We start from the raw sequence: 21,141 nt of genomic DNA, 5'->3' as shown, positions 1-21,141 counted from the left end.
TAGCGACAGCACGACAAATCACTAAACGGCGCGTTGTCGCACTGTCGTCATGACGCTTACAAAGCACACCAAACGGCGCGTTGTCGTGTTTTCGCGATGTCACATTGTCGCTCGGCTCGAATCGAAGGATTGGCTATTTGTATATATATAAGCCAAGCTTCAGGGCGACATCGCGACAACATGCCGCACGACAACGCACCGTTTGACGTGCTCCGCTAGCGACAAGACAACAATGCGACAACTCGCAGTTTGGCGTGTTTCGCTAGCGACAAGACGAAAAGGCGATAACGATATAAATTGTATTGTCGCTTTCGACAACGCACCGCGCAAAGTGTACCAAATCAGTCACCATAAATAAGACATATCTGTAGAATAATTTTTTCCCACCACATAAATGTTCATCATAAATTACTTGAAACTTTATCAACATTTTTCGTTTAAGAAATATTATATAAGAATATTAAAACGATACATTTCCAGTGTTTATATCATATGACCTTGATTAGATCACGATCGTCAAGGTCAACATATTGATATTTGCTTATAATGTCATTACTTGGTTATTACGCATAATTCATGGATTTAATTTATTCTTGAAAAAAGAACATTTACGACAAAACTGACATTATGATTAATACATTTGTGACCTTGATCTTTGAATGACTCACCGTCAAGGTAAAATATGCAATTTGAATTTTATTTTGCTCAAGAAAAATTATGCTCTTTAGAGTATTCTTTGCTCCATTTTTAGGCTCGGGTTATATTTCCAAACAACCGTTTATATAGGGCCATATATCCTGTAAAAATCTTGATACCTAAAAATATATACGGGACAACCACTAAAGAATCACATATATACATATCTGGTCTCTAAACAATCAGTATCCGGGATTGGAAGCCTTGTGGTATGGGTGTCCACCTTTCAACCCGGATATTATTGCTTCCATGCTTCATAATGACACCATTTCTGTGTTAATTCCAAGACACAAAGTCGATATTGATTCATATACAAGTCCATGAATAATGACGCCGTGTCTAAGTTATTTGTAACAATATCAATTCAACAAATTTGCTTGTTTAGAAATCTTTATAAAATATAATGGCATCCGAACACTGCAATAAATATGCTGTCAGTACATCGGAAAAACTCGGCTATTATTCATAATCTTATCCGAAATTTGGCAGAAAAGACCGAGGAGATGTGATTGCAAGTCAGTATTTATTTTGATATTTTCCCTCAAAATGACGAATGATTGATGAGTCCATTTCAGTCATTTAGCATAGTTAGGGTTAAATCTTCTCACAAAGCAGTGAACGGGAGTCCATAAAAGAGCCAAGAATAAACGTTTCATAATCCAAGTGGTCCAGTACAATAGCAAGCCCTACTTTATTCGCTTTAATTGGATCTTGTAGGTGATGTCCACATATTCGTCGGGACAGCATGAATATGTTTTGACATTTCTTTCAGCAGCTGTTTCTACTACTTCCCATTTCCGGTTGTCGTTGTTCAGTACTTCTGGCTGACTGTCAATCCTCAAATCTAAGGTGACTAGACTGTGTACCCATGACATGTACATCAGAGAACACGTGACACTATTTTGCGCGAACAAGTCCGATTCGCTGAAAACACAATCGGTCTTTCGAATTCTTGGCGGTACAAATATCACATTACCATCGTTGTAAATGGTAACCAGCAGATCACCGGACGGGAAACCAGAGTATTCTTCAAGGCTGAAAGTTTAATTAATATATAAATTTGTATTATGTATAAGACTGGAATTTTGTGCGATATGTCGGTTGATACATTTAATATAGTAAATCTAACCTGTTATATTTATTTCTTTTAAGTTTTGTTCATAGGAACTCGAGGACGGGACCGCAGACTGCGGCGCATATTTTCAATCGTGAAAAACGTTTCAGCTACATCTAAATATCTTTTAGTATTATCCGAGTATATGGCCTCAAAAATATAAATTATCAATTGAATCCAATCTGTTACTTTTATAACTGGTCAAATTTAAAACAAGTTCTTTTTCAATATACCGTAAATTTGACTGATAGCAGATTAAATTAAGATTATATAATTAAAGACCACCCACTCGCATAATATGAAAATCGGACAAACAATATGTGAAGCCAGTACGGATTCGGATTTATGCGTTGCAATATGTGGTCCTGTTCCAGAGCATTCTTAACTGCCTCGGCTATCATCTGTAATAACCTTATCCGAAGACTGACGGGACGGACCGAGTAGTTGCGATCCTATGGTTTTGTTTACGACTTAGATAACATGTGTTGTCATTTTCATTTTGTGAAGGCAGAAAATAAGCTAAAGACTAAAAAGCTAAAGAGAAATACTACTACTACTACTACTACTACTACTACTAATAATAATAATAATATGAAATTAGATGCTACCTATGGTTTTGTTCACGGTACAAAATACCAGCAAAGAAAGATCTGGTTTACATTGAACACTAAACATGTTATATGCTAAACTTATAATTCATAAGAGCTTTCGGCGCCATAGGTAGCACCTAATTTAATAAAAATAATAATAATAATAATAATAATAATAATAATATATAGAGGATATTTGTTTAGTTCAGTGTAAGATCGGAATATAATTATTTCACCGAGTGAGCACCAAAAGGTATATTTCACGAGTGGCGCAGCTACGAGTGAAATATGAACATTTGGTGTTCACAAGGTGAAATATATTTCGATCTTACACTAAATTTAACAAATTTTCTTTTATTACATGCAAAGAAACGTTTAAAAAAGACATTTAATCTAATACTGAATGAAAAGCGCGCCAAATATATAATACCACGTGACGCCATTTACGTCATCACGTCATTAAGTTGGTACCCAGAACTGTGCACGCTGGTTTTTCACTTAAACAACGTAAGGGGCTTAAATTCAAAACAGTGAAATTATCAAAGTGGTAATTTCACTGTTTCAAACAGTGAAATTACCAGTTTTATATCACTGATATATTTCTATAAACCACCGAAAAGCATGTAATAAAATAATAATAATAATAATTATAGTAATAATGATAATAATAATAATATTTATAATAATAAAAAATAATAATTATAATCATACGGGGAAGTCAAAGGCCGGGTCCGCGAAGCCTTGCCCGGCTAATGCGGTTATAGACTACATGTGTATATTTAAAAGAAACTCAAATAAAAAAGCAATTAAAGAATACATAGAATTCTATATCTATCAATGAAAATTTCAGTGTCAGTTCTAGTCGGGCGGTGCCATTTTCAATATAATTCAAAAATAATAGGCGGGATATTCCGATAACGGACAATCGCAAATTTTCGGATAAATAATAATCGCCGAGTAGGCTATTCCGAGAAAAAAACGGAAGCGGTGCACGGGGGAGGAAGTGTTACACGAAGGATGGAGTTCTTATGATAACTTGTTCAGGAGTTCTTGTGATAACTGTCACGGAGTTCGTCGGAAAACATCTGTATATACTACAAAAACACTCGTCAAAAATGGTTATTTTCATCTTTCCAAAATTGTTTTTAGGTGCTAAATTAAACTTTAATGATATAAGCTTGTCTTACATCTTGTATTATGTGTCAAAAACTAATTCACAGCTAATTTTCATCGCCTTTTGCTTCAAATCTAGTAGTTTTGAGTAAAAAATTTCCAAATTACTTGCCAATTCAACAAGTTTTGACCGTTTTTGTGGGCCTTCATTCCTTTCCATACATAATTACCTATATATGATGCAAAATTGCAAACATAAAAGCACCGGCTACAGATGTCTAATAGCCGATTTTTCAAATGTCCCGGAGTTTCTTGTGATTAACTCTGAAGATTGTCACAGAGTTCTTATTGATAACTTTTGTATTGCTAGTGGTTTCTTGGCTTAATTCAAGGCACGTTTTGGCGTTTATTATCATTCAATGAAGATTGTAAATCATTATGAAATGCCTAGCAGTAATATTCAATCCTTTTGCACAAAAAATGTGGATAAAACGTTGGTCTCAAGTGTCTGCAAAGGATAAATAGGTGATAGACTATCATCTACAGAAAATTGAACCAGCAGCACTGATTTTTCAGCCAGTATAATGGCTTAAAACCACAAAAACAAAAATGTCTTCAAAACATACACGTTTCTCAGTTTCACATGTTGTTAAGCAACACATTTCTTAAAGCAGACAATATATAGGCATGCTCCCCTTACCTAAAGGCTAAGTTAATTTGTATCATTTTATACCATAATTAAAAAGTATGATAACCAGGATAATTTCCACACCTATGTCTTAAAAAAAGTACGATACATGATTAAAACTCAAACTGCGGTTGGCTCTAACTACCAATCTCTCGAAAAAAAATTGAACTGTTACCTAGAATGGGATTTCAGTTATTGTGCATGGGCATTCAAACTATAATTCCCCAGGTGTTGCTTGTAAGTGTCGCAAGTCCTCTAATGTAACTTAAAACAACAGAGAAACTCTGAAACATATTAATCGCTGTACTATCATAACTGCTGTATTACGTAGAAAACAAATGAGCCGCGTCACGACAAAACCAACATAATGGGTTTGCGACCAGCATGGATCCAGACCAGCTTGCGCATCCGCGCAGTCTGATCAGGATCCATGCTGTTCGCTTACAAACCCTATAACAAGTAAAGAAACTGATAGCGAACAGCATTGATCCTGATCAGACTGCGCGGATGCGCAGGCTGGTCTGGATCCATGCTGGTCGCAAACCCATTATGTTGGTTTTGTCGTGACGCGGCTCAAATGTTTCTCTGATTGATGCAGTAACATAGATGCTGTACTGAGAAAAAAGACTGTATCTGCATGAAATGATAAAAAGGGCCAAGAAACCTGCTAGGGCTGGAAAACTCTAGGAAATCAGTACATAAATCATTTTTCAAATCTACGAATCTAAGTCAACAAAAAAGAATACTATGAAAAAGAAACAATGGGGAAGAAAAAATATCTTTTTGAACTAAAATTCCATCAAAACAAAGTATATATCTTTTTTTGCGCAAAGGATGAAGCGTAACTACATGTCATATGAATTTACAATCTCAATGCATAATTAAAAACGCGTAAAAACTTGCCGTGATTTAGCGCAAGAACACACTTGCAATAACAAAAGTTATCATAAGACTCTTGTGACATCTTCAGAGTTATCACAAGAATCCGACATTGAAAAAATCGGCTATAATCTGTTACCCGGTGCTTATGTTTGCAATTTGCATTATAGTTACGGTAATTATGTAATGAAAAGGATGAAGACCAAAATAACAGTCAAATAACTTGTGAATGCAAATAATTTTGAAATTTTACTCAAAACGAACCAGATTTGAAGCAAGAGGCGATTAAAAAATGGCCGTGTGAATTAGTTTTGACACATAATACAGATGTAAGACAAGCTTAATCATTAAAGTTTTATTAGCCACCATAAAAACTCATTTTGGAAAGATGAAAAATAAACCATTTTTTTAACGAGAATTCCGTAGTATATACAGAGTTTTCCGACAACTCCGATGACAGTTATCACAAGAACTCCTGAACAAAGTTATCATAAGAACCTCCATTCTTCGTGTACACTTCCTCCCCCGTGTTATTAATTAACCGAACCGGAAAAATTAACTATTTATTTTAACGACTTCACCCAGTTAATAGAGCCTTAATATTGCCTAATTCATATTAACCTGCTTACCTACATATAGACGTTTTTGACGGCATTAGCCCCCCCCCCCCCACCCTTTTTGAGGGAAAATGCCCTATTTAGAACAAAAACACTGTTTTTCGTTTGAGAAAATGTTGTTAAAAAAATGACCACTTTTTACGGCGGGCGCCACCCATCAAAATAGTACATCAGGGGTTGCTAGAAGGGGATGTGTCCCCCCTCTGTTTTGGGGGATTGAAGGGGGCCGGTATCCCCCTCATCGCCAAGAAAATTTTGGACATGTGACAGGCTAAAAATTACCTCAGGTTCGATCATACGGTAACTAGTATCCGATGCTTAAAGCTTTTACTCTATCTCAATTCATTGAGAAGTTGCAGCACTTTGAAATCAGTTTTGATGTTAAAGAAACAATGCAAAAAGTGATTTTTTGCGCAATTTAAACGGCCCGTTGCCATGGGTAACAGAAAATTTACAATTTGAGCACGCTGTTACAGAGGCTATTGTTCAGTAAAATATTTATGCCAAGTTTCATCAGTATTGAAGCATTTTTCATTAGTTTTCATAGCAGTTTGAACTTGTTACAGGAGGCTTTACAATGAAAATTGGCCATTTTTTCACAATATGCCATGGGGTAAAAGGTTGATAATAATAATGATAATTTATGATAATAATAATAACAATAATAATCCATCATTACCATCACAATGTGACATACAATTAGTACTCGTAAATTGACCTTTGTAGATAGTCAATCCATAATATAATATTCAATACCGGTATTGTACATACAGTGAAACCTGGGTTAAAAACCACCTCTGAATAAAGATAACACTGCAAAAAAGGACAGTTTTTGATAACCCTTAATTGCTTAATTGAAACAAACAGGCGTCCTAGATAAAATATCACTTGTCTATACAGACCACTTTTATCGCCTTCCACGCGGGTGGCCTTGCTTTCCCTCGATTCCGGGCGGTAGTCTGGATACCTGCCCCTTACCACTATCGTTATCGATACTTTGTACGTAGCAAAAGTAACGACCGGGAACCAAACTACGATTCCGGTAGTAATGTTAAAACTACTTCCTGTCAGATTAAATGTCCAAGCGTCTGGAGTTCAAGCGCTCCTTTCTTAACTCCTTTTTTACCTAGAGTTTCATTTTTCCTTATTGCCCACTTAGTTTGCTTAAATAACCAAAATTAGTCTATCATATTTTTTTAAAAGACTTAAAAAAGGTAATGAAATTAATACAATGGCCTGTCTGTGGAAAGACTTACCTATCAACTAACAAGATATCCGGTTGCCACACCCATTTACTCGCACCGTTAATGTACTTGATGTTGAAAGTGTTAAGGTCCCATTGCAATCGAGTATCCCTCCATTTCATGAATTCCCAAACTTGCATTATTAAAACGTCATTGTCCTGAAACAGAAAAATTAAATGTCCCTTCAATGCTGAAAAGTCTGTAGAAAAGACTATTTATTCCAGTAATTAATTGTCGCTAATGGTGACAAATTTGATAACTTTTATTGAACCCTTAGCCTACTGGCGACAACTGAATCTACCAATGTTGCCGCTGCGGATCAAAATTTGCCGACATATCCGTGACATCACTTCACGTGGTTCACGACATTATCAATGTACCATATATCTCTAAGAGCTGTTGTATCTTGTGTATTGCATTATCTGATAAAGATAATCTCATTTCACGCCATTACATTACCTCACTAAAATGTGATAAATTTGATCAAATCTCTCACGGCATTACTTTATCTCACTAAAATGTAATAAACTTTATATCAAATCTCTCAAGGCATTACTTTCTCTCACTAAAATGTGATAAATTTTATCAAATCTTTCACGGCATTACTTCATCTCACTAAGATGTGATTAACTTTATCAAATCTCTCACGGCATTACTTTAATTACAAAGCTCTTACAACAATACGTTATCTTAGTAATAAGCAAGAGCGCCAAAATGCCTTATATCGCTTACCAAACACTGTCTGTTACAGAATAGATAACGTTCAGATGAGCTAAAGTCAATTGATATCTATTTTAAAAACTACACTGGAAACTGTTAGCAAATTCCAAATTTTATAGCTGTAGGTCAACTGATATCAGAATTAAATTTTGCCTCTGCTAAAGTGCATTTAGTCCAAAAATCTGTACATTTTAATACAAAACAAATGTCACTGGGTTATGATCTCGCGTGTTAGGGGGCTAATTTTGATACCAGTGATATCATTTTGAACAAACTTGTAATAGGTCAACTAGACAATGTTTCATGCCAAATATCTGTGCTAAAGCTATAGAGGGGATGAGTTGTTAAGTTTTAAACTATAGGAAAACAAGTGAGTCCTGGGAAAGAACAATTTCATCCTAGGCTTTTAATTTAAAAAACAATTTGGTAGAAACTCATAAGTAAATATTGCATACCAACTATCTAAGCTATAGCCCTTGCGATTTCGCAAAATAAGGTTTTAATATACACATACTTTGAACATACATGTGGAAAATCATTTAGTTCACGTGGCAGGGCAAATCTAGTATTACTGTGATAATTTGAAATTTCTTGTTTCTTTGTGATTTAGAAATAAGCCGCTGCTAGTAATGCTTTTTAATAATAAAGATATACCATAATATAATAATTATATCAATCATAGTGTTTTCATAGTTACCAGGGAGACCACTTTAACAAAATGTAGTGATTGCTTGACAACAACAGGTCCATCGTCATCCCCAACTGGTGCCATATATTTATCGTAGTCAGAAAAGATTGCATTTCTCAGGGTTGCCTCGTCATTTGAGCTTCCCTTTCCTGAATTAAGAAGAGATTCAGTGACTAAAATTGTAATCAATCCTGTATTAAAAAGATATAATGAACAACAATATTCATTGTATTTCACGTTTTATTCACGATCAAGTATACAATGTAACTGAAATTGAAAAGTTAAAGGTACACTATGTCTCAAAAATCCATATCTACTAAATTCTTTAGAAATGCCAAAACATATGTTTAATAATGTTTAAGTGCTGAAAATTGAGTGCCGCTAAAGCCGGTGATAGGGGGCGTGAGGGATATTGCACTGTTTCATAATCCCTCATGTACAGGCTCAATCAAACCGAGTCTGCAATTTTTATGTAATCTTGCTGTTTATAATGCTTCCGAGGGATCGCTTTTTTCCAGATATTTAGAGCATATTTGATGTTTAAGAACTGGAGAAAAATTGTGCTGAATGGGCAGTTTTCAGGTTTCAAGAGTTTATTCAGCAAAACATACAATATGTTCATTGCTATATATATGATATAATGTGCATGTAATATTACAAGAAAACAAACAAACATCACTTAAAACTAAAATATATTTTAAAGTACAAAATTAAGCTACATGTATATGGAAAATGAGGCGGGGTTTTTTTTTATTGTTTTTTTTTTAAACGTTTAAAGGTACAAAAAATAACAGATGTTTACAAAAATAACAAGATTAGCATTTCTTAGACATAATTGTCCTTTATAAAAATATACAAGATATAAGGTGCTTTACTTTATCATGCTCATAATGTACAATAAATTACTTTTTTTTGCATTAAACAGCCTAATTTTCATATTGAACACATTATCTAGCACTAGCTCATGTGTCAATAACCCTCATAAGTCACGACTTCACTTTTATTTTCTAGAAAAAAATTGAGCCGCGTCACGACAAAACCAACATAATGGGTTTGCGACCAGCATGGATCCAGACCAGCCAGCGCATCCGCACAGTCTGATCAGGACCCATGCTGTGTTTTACAAACTCTATTACAAATAGAGAAACTGATAGCAAACAGCATGGATCCTGATCAGACTGCGCAGATGCGCAGACTGGTCTGGATCCATGCTGGTCGCAAACCCATTATGTTGGTTTTGTCGTGACGCGGCTCAACTATCTATTTGATCTCTTGGACATATTTATTATATTATGTATATAATTATCATGTATAGCCAAAACACACCTCTAACTAAAGTAAAATTTCTTGGTGGTGTTGGCCACCACCAACTCCTAAGAAGTCGACCTACTGGTAAATTTAGACATTTTTTAATGCGTTTATTTAAGGTTGCTGCCGGAAAGCCCATATGGGCGACCGTACACACAAGTCGGGCCATCCTAGAGCGTCCCGCCGAGATTTTTTTCGTCGATTTATTTCAAGCTTTATAAGTGCCCCTCCGGGCATTATTTCAGACACGAGCGAGCATCTTGGTAGAACCACCGACCTTCTGTTAGCCAGCTGGGTGGCTTCGCCAGCTGGGTGGCTTCCTCACATGAAAGATTTTGACCCGAGTCAGGATCGAATCTACAGCGGTGAGGGACCTGTGATCTTAAGTCAGCGACCTTAACCACTCGGCCACGGAGGCCCCCATATCTAGACCAAGCGTTAACCTCTGCATACTAAATGGATCACTATTTCATCGATTTAAAACTGAGAATAATTGGGCTATAATTAATAATGACATAATTAATTTCGCAACAATTTCCATTTTTGTTAATATTGCCATAGTAACTCCATCATGCTCTATTGTACAGCAAAGTAAAAAAAACCCAATAAAATATCTAATGTTGTCTTTTAATTATCATTCTTCATTTGCAAATACAAAGTTGATTAAAATACATTATTCTTAAATATTTTGCATCTAAATTGCAAATCTTAAATGTCTTCTACATTAAATTGGAAAAAAATATCTAAACATAGAGTTTCAACTATTTTTCCAATGTTAGAATTCAATACAATTTAATATCTGTTCAATTTACATTTTTGAGAGAGAAAAATTAAAGCATTTTTTTTTTCAGAATTATTTAGATACCTTCCTTAAGACGTAGAATTTTTCTTTTTTGTCAAAATATCATTTCTTATGTTTGTAAAGCTAGAACTATAGTCTGATTTTATTGACCTGTCAATTATGAATACATCATAGGACTCATTTAAATATTCGATCCCACTTCGGTTTGGTCCGTGTAGTTTACGAGAATTAATGCGGAGTATATTAGTCATGGATTGAAAGTCACGTCAGCTGAATGTGAAGGTTTTCGTTAATTTAACAATAGGACAGTCGGTAAAGAGAATGCCTGATAATTGAGAGGTCTGTGGTTCGATCCTGACTGTTGCCATTGTTTTAGTACTCTTTCTTTATTTTTGCAGTATATTTAGTACTCTTTCTTTATTTTTGCAGTATATTTTAATGGAACAGATTTGTAGTGTGTTTTACGGCATTAAAAAGACATTTATTGATTTTAATCCGTTTTCATTTTAAACATGAATTCTTAAAAAACATGTTATTTAAAAAGAGTATATACATAACAAAATTAAGTAAAACATAATAAAAAACGAACAACATAAAATAATCATATATAGATTCAATAATGTTGAAAGTATTAATAAGAAAAAAACATGGACCAACGCGGCCTCGAACCTAAAACACGTGTGGCACTTAGATTATAAACTCGTGATTTACCCTATTGCGCTATAACGCTGAGTACACTTAGTTTAAAGATACAAATTAAATTAAATTCCATCGTACAGCGTACATCTCACGGAACTTACCGAACATCTACCGAAGATTAATATACTGTGTGCATCGACCGTGTTATCAGTATGTAATTGACAGGTTAATAAAACCAAACAATACAAATTATCAAAAATATATTTTTTGCAAAGCCTTCTTTTTGGCTTAAAAATATATAATGAAGTTCCTTGTTGACAGAATTATATGTGACATATGTGTTTAAGTATAAAATTTGTAATTATAGAATTGTGGAATGCATTTTGTAAAGATAACAGTATACTTTAAGCTAACGTTACTTTTCAAAACATTTATAATATATTTCATATAATTTATCATATAAATGCACGAACAGAACCGAACTAGGGCCGAATATTTAAAACAGCTTGAATATCTAAAACATATTCATGATATTGTTCATCAACATTAAATTTTTTAAAAAAGTATATGAAAGTAAAATATTGTGAAGTTAACAAAGTAAATAATAATGATGATAAATACTGCAAAATCTTTCATTAATCGCACATAATACGTAAGTTATTACTTGAATCTTAAATCTTTTTTTACTTGTCTTAAAAGCTTAGTACATTTTTCAACAGTTTTATTTTCTATAAATAGTTTGGGCTCATCTGGAGGCATGCAGCTTTAGATAAGTGTTATATAATGCATTCATGATTATCATGTGGATGAAATCAAACAAAACATTTTTAGAGGTTTTCAAAATATGATCAAATAAAATATCTTACCTTCGCTCAATTGTAGAAAGGCGAGCATGAACCAAAAATAATGAAGAAACACCGCCATGACTCTCATTCATCAAAGAAACGCTGCTGCGAAAGGTCAACCTGTTTTATACGATGAAAATGAGGCCAGACTAACAAAACTATTTGGTTAAATGATAAGTGATGGTGATAGTTATCACTCCGGATCACGACAGTAAGCCACATTGAATTTACCAGAGCACTATTCAGACACCGCATTGTCCTGGACATGCAGTGACCTACACCGTCCGGGAATCGAACCCCGATCGCCCAATTCACAGTCCAACGCTCTGCCTATTGAGCTAACCGTACGGTATGACTAAATGATAAGTAAAAAAAAACAATAGGGCTTTATTGAGTGGCATGCAGTACCATTCCTATTTGATTATCTGTGATGGACTGATTTTCATTGGTCATTTTTCATTTTCAAATTTTCATGAATTTAAGAAAATATTAAAGGAACTCCACTACGGATTTTAGACACGACGGGACTAGAAATATTTTTGTAGGTCTAGACTAATAACTTGTAAGATAATTCGCTCAGTTCGTTTTTTCCTGAATGGTATTTCTAATTGCGAAAAATTACCCAAAATTAAAAAAAGCGTTATAACGCTTTTCACTCAAATCGAGCTAAGAACAGTACAAAAATACAATTTTCAATTAATTCCTGAGAATATTTCTTAATTTTCTTTTTGTTTTAAGTGTCCAAGTTGTTCTATGTAAAATACAGTGTATTTACATTTTTGTATATTGTGTATTATTGACATGATGGATTTTTTTCTGACCAGACAAGGTAATATCTTAATATATAATAAACATCTAAAGCTACATAAAACGTAATAAATGTTTTAAGGAAATCTAGAATTCCAAAAACATGCAATCTACTGGCTTTTGACATGAGTGTAAATGAATGTTTCAAGACCAAAATTCCTCTTTTGGCTTGTATTTGAAATATCTCAATTAAATTAGGTTAACCTCCGTAAAGTGTCCTTTAAATGGTATTTCTATCTTAATTTTGGCTCTTAATTGTTTTTTAGATGTAGCATGCATAAATCTATCTTTCAATTCTAATTATGAAAAAAAAATCCAGTTGACTGTTGAAATAAATCGCAACTAAATAATTCAACTATTTCTTTGTTATTAGGAGAATGGAGTTAAAAAAAATAATTTAGTATTGATATTTTCATCTTTTAATTACAATGTCATTTGTTTTCATATCTTTTGTTACCGTTAAAAGCCAGTTAAAAGCCAGAACGCTGTAGATTTCTACTCATTCGTATATTCCATATTGCTCAAACGCCTCCTTTTCTGTCTTTCTTCCAAAGCAAATAGTTGATTCAGTAGTAAATAAACTAAAATATACACAATAAATAATTTGATCATTTAACAAAGAAGTCGATTATTTTAACTAAAATAATTCTAAGATCATTTCCATTCCGTATTTCTGTGTAAAATCTAAATGCGATTTAAAGGGATCCGCTATAGATCTATTCGATATAAACGAATCAGATATTTATTCGATATAGAAGGATTCGATATAGGTGGAATCTATATAGACGGAGCATTGTAATATGTGTAGTGATAAAGCTCGCACTTAATGAAAAATAAACAACCATACACAACATACAGCCTGGTCTTATTTTAACAAACAACAAAACCATTAAATCTTAGAAAAAACGCACTTACATCATCGTATTATATTTGACATATATTTTTCTTTGTGAGGTTAAAAGTCGATGTATTCCCACGAGTCTTCAGTTGCCTACACTTTAGCTTTTCTTTTTCCCGTCAAGATTTGAAATTTCGCGTAATTTCCTTGTTGATTGAAATACTTTAATGTGTCTGGAAACTATATCAGTAATATAAGTTTTAGTATTAAAGCTAGTAATATTGTAAATACGTTGATTTTTATTTGTTTAAAAAGAGGCGACGTCGGGATGTCAGTGAAGGGGGAAATGATTAATTAAGCAACGATTCACCATGATAATATTTTGCTCGTATTTTCTAACTTTCTTACTATTTATTACCCGTCTTTTAGTCCTCATTTTCAAGGTAATCATTATCTTGTAATGTAATCGTTTGAATTTGAGAGGACACTTTATTATAAATTATTCAATAAAATTTTAAACCATTCATTTTTTCAAAATCTCCTGTATAAGCGTGAATATCGGTGTCCATCTTTGAGTTAGCTAGTGTAGATTTGTATTTTTTTAAAGTGTTTCGCTTTAATTCACGTCGGACGTAACCATTGTTTGCAGCATTACTATTATCCATTAAAGCTGCATGCCAAAATATGTCAAGAAAATCAATATGAAGAAAAATGTACTAAAATTTTAAGGAAAGTAAAAACATTCAAGATCCAAGTTATATTTTTTCATGATTTTGCAGTATTTTATTACCATATTTCTATAGCGATACTTACAGTAAGGGCTATTTTTGCATATGTTGGCGACTTTTTGGTAATTTTCTTGGATTGTAAGTGCCGATTGCAAAATATAAATTACTTTATTTGTTCATCTCACAATATTTTACTTTTAAATATATTTCCAAAGTTTTCATGAAAATTCACATGAATCTGGAGGCGTGCTTCTTCTTATTCAAATGCTTGCAGCATACTTTTATCCATTAACGGACTCTGTAATCGAGGGGTAGTCTAATGCATTTCCTTTCAAACAATTTTGGAAAATTGTTACGGAATACATTTAACTAATTATAAGAAAGTGGTTTGTGATAGGCCAATCACTTTGATTTTCAGTCTTAGGTCATAAGGTACGATTAATTTCAACATTTTTTCTTTTCAACAACACAATTTTATAGATACACGTTTCATCTAAAAATATATTTCCTTTCAAACAATTTTGGAAAAATGTTACGGAATGCATTACTGATTTTAAGAAAGTGGTTTGTGAAAGGCCTGTCACATTGATTTTCAGCAGGAGATAAGGTTCGATTAATTTCAACAGTTTCCATTTCAACAACAGTTTTACAGATACATTTTTTTACCTAAAAAATCCAATAATTCTTTGTCCTTAGTCAATATTTTAGCTATAAAATCGTAAAAAAATAGGCCAAGAATAAAATGAGCCGTGTCACGACAAAACCAACATAATGGGTTTGCGACCAGCATGGATCCAGACCAGCCTGCGCATCCGCGCAGTCTGATCAGGATCCATGCTGTTCGCTTACAAACCCTATACGCGTAGAGAAACTGATAGCGAACAGCATGGATCCTGATCAGACTGCGCGGATGCGCAGGCTGGTCTGGATCCATGCTGGTCGCAAACCCATTATGTTGGTTTGTCGTGACACGGCTCAAATATTGTTTGCTTCCCCTCCTGCTACCTATTAACCAAAAACGTTCATTGCCTAGCATTTTTTTAAATAAACATAGAATAAGAGTGTCAATGAGAATCACATCTTTGTATCTGTCTTATGTTGTTGTTTTTTTAATTGTAAATATACAAATGTTGGGATATTTGTAGTATAAAAAAACAACAGAAAATATGGTTACCATCTTTAAACAGGTGCTTAACATTCATTATTTGTTTTGAACGCCATACAATTTTGATAGCAAAAAAAAAAAAAAATATTTTGGATTAAAAAAATGTTTTAAAAATATGGGCTTACCCAAACTAGCAAACAAAGAAAAATTTAAGGCTTGCCTTAAACATAAGTTTTATAGTATGAAAAAAGCACATGTGCGCTATCCTGGTGAGTTGCATAACTTGAGTTTTTCAAGCCCGCAGGAATGATCGTGAGTGTTACATACAATCCATGAATGAAGGACATTCCTGTAATTTCTCTTTCCGTATCTCTTCTGTAAATTGCTTACTGGAAATCAGAACAAAATAAAACGAATTAACATTTTGTCATGAATAAACAAGCATAATCTACGAATATAATGTCACTACACGTTCTTGACATAATGAACTTCAAGAAATACATTTTTTTTTGAAAATACAGATATTTATTAACTTTAATAACAAACAATTTGATTGGTCAATCAAAGATAAGCAGTCCCTAGGTGAATTCCTCCGCCATGGTTGATGTCATAAGTCTGAACTTGAATATTGTGTCCATTAACGGAAAAATTGCATTTCTGATTCCTCCGCGCGAAAAAGCAGACTGTGAACATTGCAATATCAAACTCTGGACTGGTGCCATACATAAAAGAACCCAACGATTTTGTTTTTGACAACCATCTGAAATGTGTGCCCAAAATATTTGGCTGGAAATAAAATAGAAAATGTTTAATTTATATACATTTATTGACTGTGCTGACATGAATATTACTCTAGATAAAGTCATTTGGCAGAAAAATATTTCATTTAAGGAAACATTCTTTTGACATCAGACATAATAATTATCTTAAATTAATTTGTTAGAACGAAAAACAACAATCTTTTTATATGAGTACTGTATATGTATATACTATACATGTAGTTGGTTGCATACTAGATAACAAAAAAATAAGGAACCAATAATAAACCTGCTTAGAGAAGATATATCCCATGTAGTCGAGATTTCCCTTTTCCTCTTGTAAATGGAACTGGATCCAGTTATGAAATCCTACAACTTCCGTTGAGTCGGTCTCTCCCACGAACACGTGCTCAAAACCGGAACTATCAAACACGTGGCCATGGCGAGGATAGGTGTCAAACCAAATGTGACGTAATTGGGTTTCGAGTGAGCTCCATGTTGTTCCAACATAACCTTTCATTACAAAATAGAAATTTATTTTCTTTCCACACCCTGCTAAGGTCCAAAACGGAACCGGAAGTAATGTGATTTGAAAATCATGCCAAATGCCAATCGGAACTGCCTCGGCTATTATCTATAATCCGAAGAATGACGGAAAGGGCCGAGTAGTTGCGATTGGCCAAATGTTCTGCGTTCGAGACAAGCAGCTATTTATCAATGGCATGGAACAGGATTAAACAGACCAAATACGATTCTCTAGTTCAAAATATTTCGATGTACATAAGGCGGAAATCTATCACTAGAGTTAGGTGATAATTTGGATAGACTAACATTATGAAATTGATTGCCGTCCGTTGTCGAGTGGTTAAGTGCGTTGACTTCAAGCCACGTGTCTCTCACCGTAATGGGTTCGAACCCCTACAGGGACTTTGGATTCTTTCGCATGAGGAAGTTTTCAAACAAGCTTACGGAACGCCGGTGGTTCAACTCATTGTACCCATTTGTGCTTGATATAAATCACTGGAGGGAACCCGAGGTATTCCTCCGTCAACAGTCTCGGCTATTATTTATATCCGACGACTGACTGAAAGAGTCGAAAAGTGGCGATTGACTGACGGAAAGGGCCGAAAAGTTGCGATTGTCGCAATACGTACCGTGTTGGTGCAGAAATTGCAAAGTTTTCTGCATGACTGTTGTTTTCGAAATGGCGTCCAAAAATGTTGCAATTTCATGCACCTCTTCGCTGTTAGAATGCTCTGCCCCACCCACCACGTGATTATAGTTGTCAAGGAGCCGAATCAATGCAGCATATGTTGGACGACTAAAGTAATAATAGTCGTTCACGTAGCTAAATAAACTGAAATTAAAGTAAATAAAGAAAGCAATGTTCAAAAGTAAATTAATTTTCAAAATTAATACAAATCCTTTTGACGCAGTCTAACAATAACTTCTGCAAAGTAAACTGACATTATAAATTGTTAGCTATAAACTGAAAATGGCGTTCATGTGAATCTTTCATAAATGTTTCATTTTGCGGTTTCCTGACTTAATTCGTATAGATACAGAGAAAACATGATTATGTTTTCAAGTATTTTCATATTTCTGCCATTCTACAAAATGCACAAAATGTAGAATTGGCATACAGTACATGTTTTTTCACGTGGAGGTCACTTGGGGGGTCAAGACAGGACTACATGTACTTGTGTCAATTACTACCAAAAGCAATTTTGCAAGTTTCTCTATCATTAAATTTCTTCCATCAAACGAACGCAATTATAATTTAATGACAAATTTTCAAAAGCTTACAATTAGTTATTTAAAGTGGAATAGTCCGTAATGGCAAGTCCGTAATTCCACAAATAATTGTGATGATAGAATGTATTACCAAAGTTGATATGAAATCACGAAATATTTATATAATTACGTGGATGGTGTTGGTAAGTGTGAGAGACATGATCTTATATGACTTATCTTTACATAGCAGCTAATAATTTGTTCTTGAACAAAATATTATTATTTATCATATAGATGCCCATATATACAAAACCAACTAAAACTCCAATAACATATTTTATCAAGAATTATTTTATAAGAATTATTATGTAAGAATATCCAATTTATTGTTTTTATTATTTTTATTTGTTTGAGTCGTCAGACCAAACAAATAATGGTAGCGAAATTTCATACCCTGATATGCTAATTTGCAAAATCCGAAAGTAGTCCAAACTCCTCGAAGCGGTTACTTCCCTTTATAAGTACATTAACGCCGAAAAATTAAGGGGATATCACTGCGTAAAGGTTGTCGAATGACAGGCGCATTCATATTCAAGCCTTCTCAGGGATGAAAAATTAGTTCCCGATTGGTCGAATATTTCTACTATACAGATAAACATGCTTATATTAAGCTCCATGATTATTTACATGAGTGTTTAACAACAGATTTGCCGTGAACAAAGTATCTCGAAATTAATAAGGGTTACACAAACCCAAATTTAGAACAAAATGGTTTTCTTCAGACCAATATCTTAAAACTTCCCCGTGGCCGAGGGGTTACACGCTCGTTTAGGAAGCGAGAGGTCTGGAGTTCAAATCCCAGTTACGGCAACTAATTTTCATAAAGTCAAATAAACATTGAATTGAATATCAGTGTTGCAATTAGCCTTATAGCCAATTTACTACGGTAATAACACTGGAAACAGCACTGGTTGCACTTTACAAAAACAAATTGGTTTATAATCTCACAACCTTCACCTTTCTGACATTCTGAGACCCAAACAAATTCAGCGCCTTCTGTGCTTTGATTTTAAAAAAGTTACGGAAAATATGCCAATTGTTATAGAAAGCTTTCAAAGGGTCAGATTATCGATTATCGTTTGCTCATGGTCCCATAGACTCTTGTCCGAGAAAAAAACCCCGAAAAGTGACTAAATCACCAAAAATTTGTGAACTACACGTAATGAGTGTATTTTCCGAATACTCAAGCTCGATACTAGTATCTATATAAATTATTGTAGAAGTAATGTCACAAAATTTTATTTAAGACCTAAAAGACCTTATTTTAACTAAGAATGTATGCTATTGTAATATCAATCAATCTAAAGACGGAAGTCATATGACACAGTAATTGTTGCATAGCAGTTTATCGCCATTTCTAAAAATTACATTCCATTCATACATATCAAATTTTGCAGAATAATAACTGACCTGCTTGAAGCCTTGTCCGACGTCGAGCCGGTGTAAGTATGACCCTGGAGGTTGACCCTGACGTTAGTTGCTGCATTAGTGTCCCCATTCCAAATCGTTGCCATAAAATCAGACAGTTCGCCATTAGAAACAGACGCATGGACGCAAGAAATAAAACCTGTTAAAATATTTAGTATGGTAATATCTTTAAAACTTACATGGTTTCACTACTCCAAATGTTAATAAATTCTAATTGGACATTGAAAAAAAAACATTGAAAAAATTAAGGTATCTCTGCAAAGCTCCGTGTTTCTGCATATCACAAGTTTTCGTCCGTCACTTTTCGTAATGGCTCGATGTCATTTTGAAGAGAACACAAGTTTACCAACTGACAACCTTCTGATTCATCAACTATCTTGATCGAAACTTGACGAAAAGAAAAGAGAAATCCGGTTCTTTGTTAAAGGCACCTTATGCCTCAGAAACAAATAGATTTTTTTCTTCTTTAGAAAGGGAAAACATTAATTTTATAATGTTTCAATAATGTTTTTATAGACTAATTGATTCTTGTTACCTGATGAAAAAGCCACAAATGTGAAATAATACTTCGTAAAAGTAGTAAAATGTAAACAAAGTAGCACAAAATACTTATTCATGAAAACTCTAGCCACAGAGGAAAAAGATGGTTGAGGTAATTTGCCAATGAGTAACTTTTTGGATACTGTAAAAGTGAACCAACATTTTAAAGCTTTTGTACGAAAAATAAAATCAAACCTGAGGCATAATGGGCCTTTAAACACCTTTAATACATTTCTGTACATGTGTATAACAGCCGACGACACATTTAGCAATAATAATTGAGCATATTACTAAACCGGAAGCTAAGGGGAATAAACAGCGCACAATTAATATGACTATACACTTTGCAGTTGTCTCTCTTTGAATCATTAACTTCATTACAGAGTTGCATGTTATGTGATCATCAGAATTCAAAAAGATGAAAACAAATAAATCAATCTTACTCCCCATATCAAAACCCCCTGAAAATAACAATAACAAAACGTCGAAAGCAAAAGAAAATAACAGACACGTGTCCAATTCTCCTTCAGTTCAACGTAAATTCCACTACCAGAGGCCCCCCTGTGCCAAATCAGCTAAAATACAACTAGGGCCCGGGTTTGAGCTATATATTGGCCATATTCTTGTACGGCCAATATCGAATGAATATAAAATTGGCAAAAGAAGTGCCTTGCAGCATCATTAAATCATTACCCAGTTCTTAAAAAACCTAACGTTCTTGTGTGTGTGTTTTTTTTACTTGCGTAACAATACCATTGCTCATATCATTGAATATATTTGTAGAGCATTTTATTCATTATTTGTTACAAACATAGTTAAATGACCATGGACTAAAAGAGGAAATATAGACTTACCTGCAATAAAGAATATTGAACATATTTTATACATGATTCTTCCCTGTTCCATATATAGTCACGAACTAATTTGTTATCTTATGAAAGCGAACCTGAAAAGGTCTCCTATCTTTAGGACCGTGACGATTATTCTTCATAAAGGCTTCAATTAATGCTCCCCGCCCCCTTCCCCATTACCAATTCCCCTTTCCTCTCGAAAATTAAATACATGTATAATGATTATAAATTAATAAATAAATAAAAAATAATCAGGAATTTAAGAAGGCAAGCCAATCTCATCAGAAAAAAATAACAACAAACATAATAGGAGTCATCTTCAGGTAAAATTTATTGTGGAACTGACTTC

At 33.9% G+C, this 21,141-nt stretch overlaps 2 protein-coding genes across 2 annotated transcripts; both read right to left on the bottom strand.

Moving 5' to 3' along the window:
• Window positions 1-1,068: 1,068 nt before the first annotated feature.
• LOC132740597 (neuronal acetylcholine receptor subunit alpha-10-like) lies at window positions 1,069-12,092 on the bottom strand. The gene is made up of 4 exons (XM_060728536.1): window positions 11,965-12,092; window positions 8,359-8,498; window positions 6,954-7,099; window positions 1,069-1,731 (listed from the first exon to the last, which is right to left on the bottom strand). The coding sequence occupies exons 1-4, from the start codon at window positions 12,029-12,031 to the stop codon at window positions 1,383-1,385; spliced, it is 702 nt and encodes a 233-aa protein (XP_060584519.1). The 5' UTR covers window positions 12,032-12,092; the 3' UTR covers window positions 1,069-1,382.
• Window positions 12,093-15,947: 3,855 nt separating this feature from the next.
• LOC132740581 (uridylate-specific endoribonuclease D-like) lies at window positions 15,948-20,915 on the bottom strand. The gene is made up of 5 exons (XM_060728514.1): window positions 20,796-20,915; window positions 19,384-19,540; window positions 17,334-17,536; window positions 16,469-16,692; window positions 15,948-16,207 (listed from the first exon to the last, which is right to left on the bottom strand). Exons 1-5 carry the CDS (start codon window positions 20,845-20,847, stop codon window positions 15,983-15,985), a joined length of 861 nt encoding a protein of 286 aa, XP_060584497.1. The 5' UTR covers window positions 20,848-20,915; the 3' UTR covers window positions 15,948-15,982.
• Window positions 20,916-21,141: the final 226 nt, after the last annotated feature.

This window comes from Ruditapes philippinarum, unplaced genomic scaffold (genome assembly GCF_026571515.1).
Source record: "Ruditapes philippinarum isolate M1 unplaced genomic scaffold, ASM2657151v2 ctg4822_1_1_1_1, whole genome shotgun sequence".
NCBI lineage: Eukaryota > Metazoa > Mollusca > Bivalvia > Venerida > Veneridae > Ruditapes > Ruditapes philippinarum.
The sequence above is the reverse complement of the archived record's forward strand: the minus strand, read 5'-3'. Positions and strand labels throughout refer to the sequence as shown.

Excerpts from the sequence above, each read along its gene's own strand:
- LOC132740597 (XM_060728536.1), bottom strand. The coding sequence starts at position 12,031 with ATGAGAGTCATGGCGGTGTTTCTTCATTATTTTTGGTTCATGCTCGCC. Across the intron at positions 8,499-11,964 it reads CTTTCTACAATTGAGCGAAG|GAAAGGGAAGCTCAAATGAC; the intron begins GTAAGATATTTT and ends TTCTTAATTCAG. Across the intron at positions 7,100-8,358 it reads TTGTTAAAGTGGTCTCCCTG|GACAATGACGTTTTAATAAT; the intron begins GTAACTATGAAA and ends TTTCTGTTTCAG.
- LOC132740581 (XM_060728514.1), bottom strand. The coding sequence starts at position 20,847 with ATGGAACAGGGAAGAATCATGTATAAAATATGTTCAATATTCTTTATT. Across the intron at positions 19,541-20,795 it reads TTCAATATTCTTTATTGCAG|GTTTTATTTCTTGCGTCCAT; the intron begins GTAAGTCTATAT and ends ATATTTTAACAG. Across the intron at positions 16,208-16,468 it reads GATATATCTTCTCTAAGCAG|CCAAATATTTTGGGCACACA; the intron begins GTTTATTATTGG and ends TTTTATTTCCAG.